This window comes from Morone saxatilis, unplaced genomic scaffold, assembly GCF_004916995.1.
Source record: "Morone saxatilis isolate NCDOM2014 unplaced genomic scaffold, NCSU_SB_2.0 Contig3, whole genome shotgun sequence".
Lineage (NCBI taxonomy): Eukaryota > Metazoa > Chordata > Actinopteri > Moronidae > Morone > Morone saxatilis.
Genome location: NW_023339873.1, coordinates 2,024,399 through 2,028,477, shown reverse-complemented (window position 1 = coordinate 2,028,477; position 4,079 = coordinate 2,024,399). Strand labels below are relative to the sequence as shown.

The window sequence follows — 4,079 nt, the reverse complement described above, 5'->3', positions numbered from 1 at the left end:
ACCCTGGGCCACTGCAGCAACTCCGTACATGGGTCGCCAGCTCTACCGACTGAGCTAACCGGGCACCCTCAAGCTTCTTTATTGTCATTTCCACATACAAAGCACACAGGAACAAGATGTTTCTTGCGCTCCAAGGCGCTAATATGAATAAATATTATCTTTAAATAGCTACATTTGTTACTTAGTTAATTAACAGTACTATTTATTAGGGTGTCTGATAACCTTTTACTGCCTTATTTGTTTGTTTGAGGGCTTTGTTACTTGTGACATTGACAGCTCAGACAATGCTTCAAAAGATGAAAACATTAAGCTACAAATATAAATAAGATGCAAAACATAATCTCTCTAATTAAGTAGGAAAGCAATAAACAGTTAAACTACAGAGCACTTGTGTTGCAAATAGTGCTTTTAAAATATGAATTCACCTTTATTTTACAGCAAAAAACTAAAGTATGTGCTCTTTTTTAGAGCTTTCTCATTTTTCTTTTGTTTTACCTCCTTACTGCCCTTTTTGGAAAAAAAGTTTTAAAGTTCATTGAAGTTCAAGTTACAAGAATTCAAAGAATGTTTGGAAATTCTCTTCTGGAGACACCTTCAATTTTCCGACCTGGACTCTGCCATCCATTGTTACCAACGGCAAGTGCCTTTTTTTCTGCAAAACAAGGAAACACCGGAAATGAGATTTTAATGATTTTACCACCTGCAGAAACAAGGTGCCTGGCAACAACTTAGAAAAGCTTGATTTTTAACAGGAACTAACGCAAACGTGTCACTTTTCTTTTTCCCGAAAAGCCATCTGCAAACAAGGATGCAGCCTCGAGCATGGGACGTGCAGCGTGCCGGGTGAATGCAAGTGAGTCATTTTCTATTTTTTTTGTTTGTTTGTTCCTCTTAGTTCACCTTACAGTGCAGCTGTCAACTGGTGTAAAATATGCTCCTGTTTGGATGGAAAAGAGTTTAATGAGGATAACAGTGGTGACACAACAGAGTGATGGAGGGGGGGGAGGGTTGTTGATAACATACCAAGCAGCCTAACCCCTTACCTCCCTCCCTACCCCTCCGCCTCATCCTAGTTCTGTGAAGTACCCCCCTCCATCCCTCCACCTCCACTCTGATCCAGAAGCCATTGTTCTGCTTCCTGTTCTAAAGCTGGCCTGCTCCTGCCCGCACACACACACACAGATAGAGATTTTTTTTTTCTTGCGATATGTTTCCTCCCTTGTCCTCCTCCAGCAGCGCGAGAGGCACTGTGCTCCCGTCTCCCTCTCCCCTCCTGGCCCCCCCATCTAATGTCTGCAGCCCACATCACCTCTTCCTATCCCGGGCCTTGTTATGGCTGCCTGTTGGGAAGTGTGGATTCCACCCAATGAGCTGCGGACTACAGACAGAGCGGGGTTGTGGCCCGGGGGGGGTAAACCCAAGAAGAGAAAAATGAAAAACATTAAATAAGAAATCACACCTTTAAGGTGACTTTTAGTTAGGTGGACAGGTAGCTCATTCATTGGACAGTTTTGGAGACTTTCCAGGCCCAATACAAGTACAGGTACTTTAATATTTGAGTGCTTTCCTATAACAAGTACCTGATGAATGTTTTATTTTCATCAGATGTTGTGTAAAAAGCTTTTACTCCTTGTAAAGTGTAAATTATTATATATTTTTTTACATTATTTTTCTTATTATATTTTTAGGGATTTTAATGTGGAAATTATACTTTTTTTAAGGTATCTACTCCTTATAGATCCCTTTTTGGGGGATTTCAAGGGATTTTTAGGGATTTTAATGTGGAAATTATTATTTTTTGGCAGACACACATTAATTGTATATATGTCTTAATATGTGTCTGGCAGTGATCTTTAAAACTAAACTAAACTGAAATCACAAAGAATTTGAATATTATAGCCGATAATCATTAATTGACATTATTCCTGTTTCTTTACAAAAAGACTGACTGTGACCTTATAAGTAGGACAGCAGTTACACACAGAGCTGTAACATGGCTGCATAGTCGACTATGAGCATTTTAAAAAAAGGCTGACCAGGCGTTTGTTGTTGCAGTTATGTTGCATGAGGCAGCGCAGAGAAATTTAGATTTGATTACATGTGGAACTTAACTGTACATTTAGAGCTTTAAAAAGCCAAACTACACACACATATACACACACAGTGGCAAGTATTTGGAAATGGCAGCGGAGGAGAGGAGAGTTGCGGGGGTTTTATACTGAGGCAGGTTTGATTGAGTTAAGATCTCATAAAAGAAGAAAACGATGCTGACATTTCTCATTGGAAATGGCCGGAGGATTGGGAGAGAGAGAAACACCCTGGAATGTGCCTCAACATGTGATTTGGAGCTTCATCGCAATCAGGGGCACACACACACACACATATATACACACACTGCTGAGAAAGAGGAAGACGATGGATAACATCATCGGGAGAGAATAAAAGCCTTTTTTGTTGGTGATTTAAAGGGTAAAGTCTACATTAGTCTTAACTGACACATTAAAATAATCAGTGTAAATGTTCGGCTGTTAGCTTTAAAGCTAGTTAGCACTCAGACATAATGAAATAACACAAGAAAAAAAGAAAGAAACAAGGGTTTCATGTCGGGCTCAGATAAAGATAATGTCTCTGTCTGAAGAAGAGACAGTGTGTAGCCAGTGTGTTTTGTTAGATAACAGACAAAAATAAAACCAAAGTTGTAATAAATGGGAATTTTCCTTCAAGGATAGCAAATGGAAAGGCTTAAAATTAATTAAACGCAGGCTGAGTCACTTCTGCATCACTTTAATCGGTCAAAGAGACACAGAATCAGAGGTTACGGGTTATATAACTACTGCATAGTCATGAAAATTAAATTTCACTCTTATGTCTTTTGACACAATAATCTTACGAGCTTTTTTGCAGCTTTCAAGTGCATTTCATAGTCATCCGGAGCAGATGGAGTTTGCTCAGTTGTCATGGAGATGGCTAAGTAACCAACTCATAAAGTCGGAAAGGGGCAAGACTGTAACACCTCCGCCTGGTCTGTGGCGTCGGCTGAAAGCTCCAAAAGCTAGCAAGTGGACCTTTAAGTTAAGATGTCAAACAACAAGGCTTGTTTTTATTTAAATGTAATATAAAAAGTGTCAGAGCTGATGACCAAAACTGTTAAAACAAACAAGTTGCAATAACCCTCAGTTATCCTTCAGGTCAACAGTACTATTAAACAGTTCTAACATTTGGGTTCATTTGATGTCAGAAAAAGTGGAAGAAAGAAAGAAGCAGAGACTGAAGGGTTAAAGGCAGAGAAAAGCACAGAGAAAAAGAAACAGGAAAAAAAAAAGCGTCTCAGCCTGGCAGAGCAAAACTAAAAATGTGTGTTTGGTATCTTGTTTCTTACACACAGCGCATTCACAACCTACGCTCCCTCATGTGACACTACTAAACATGTAGCTAGGCAACAGCGGGCTAAGTCCGTCCGCTGGATTTGGGCGCGAGGCTTGCCTGTAAATAATTCAGCGGTCCCCCCCCCCACCACACACACAAACACCACACACACACAACACCCTCTACCTCTACCACTGCCCACCGTCCCGTCCTCTGGGTGTGGTTTGTCTGAGGGGCAGCGGTTGGAGCGGGGGTTGCGGGCAGGCTGGGATATTTTCGGCTCTGGCTGGCCCCTGTGGCCCCCTTCCATTGATGGGGACGGCAAGCAGCCCGGCGACGGGGCTTGTGGGTAATGCCACCCTTGGCCTGTGGCTGCCTGAAACCATTTCCCCTGCTCTCCCACACTGCAGCCAGACAGACTGTCCACGCTGCCACCGCTGCTGCACGGCTGACAGTGTGCAGGGCCCCCGCCGCCGACCGCAGTGCCGGACAACACCACATACTGTAGTAAACAATACACGGCGCTGTCTCACACTTTACTCAACACCTGACACACAACACACACACACACACACACAAAACTGGCTTCATACCGAACGATATCAGATTATAAAAGCATCTGCAGTCCGTGCCCTGCAGTTAACAGGCGTTCATCTTACAAACTGTGCATGAAGTAAAACTAATCATGTTTTAACATAACAGCAACTTGATCC

At 42.2% G+C, this 4,079-nt stretch overlaps 1 protein-coding gene across 2 annotated transcripts in view; it reads left to right on the top strand.

Moving 5' to 3' along the window:
* Nucleotides 1-4,079, top strand: part of LOC118336801 (protein jagged-2-like) — a 57,112-nt gene that overhangs the window by 28,383 nt on the left and 24,650 nt on the right. For both annotated transcript variants that reach the window (XM_035673535.1, XM_035673534.1), the window contains exon 5: nt 793-853. In XM_035673535.1, the coding sequence (XP_035529428.1) occupies nt 793-853 (61 nt within the window). The remainder of the gene's footprint in view (nt 1-792; nt 854-4,079) is intronic.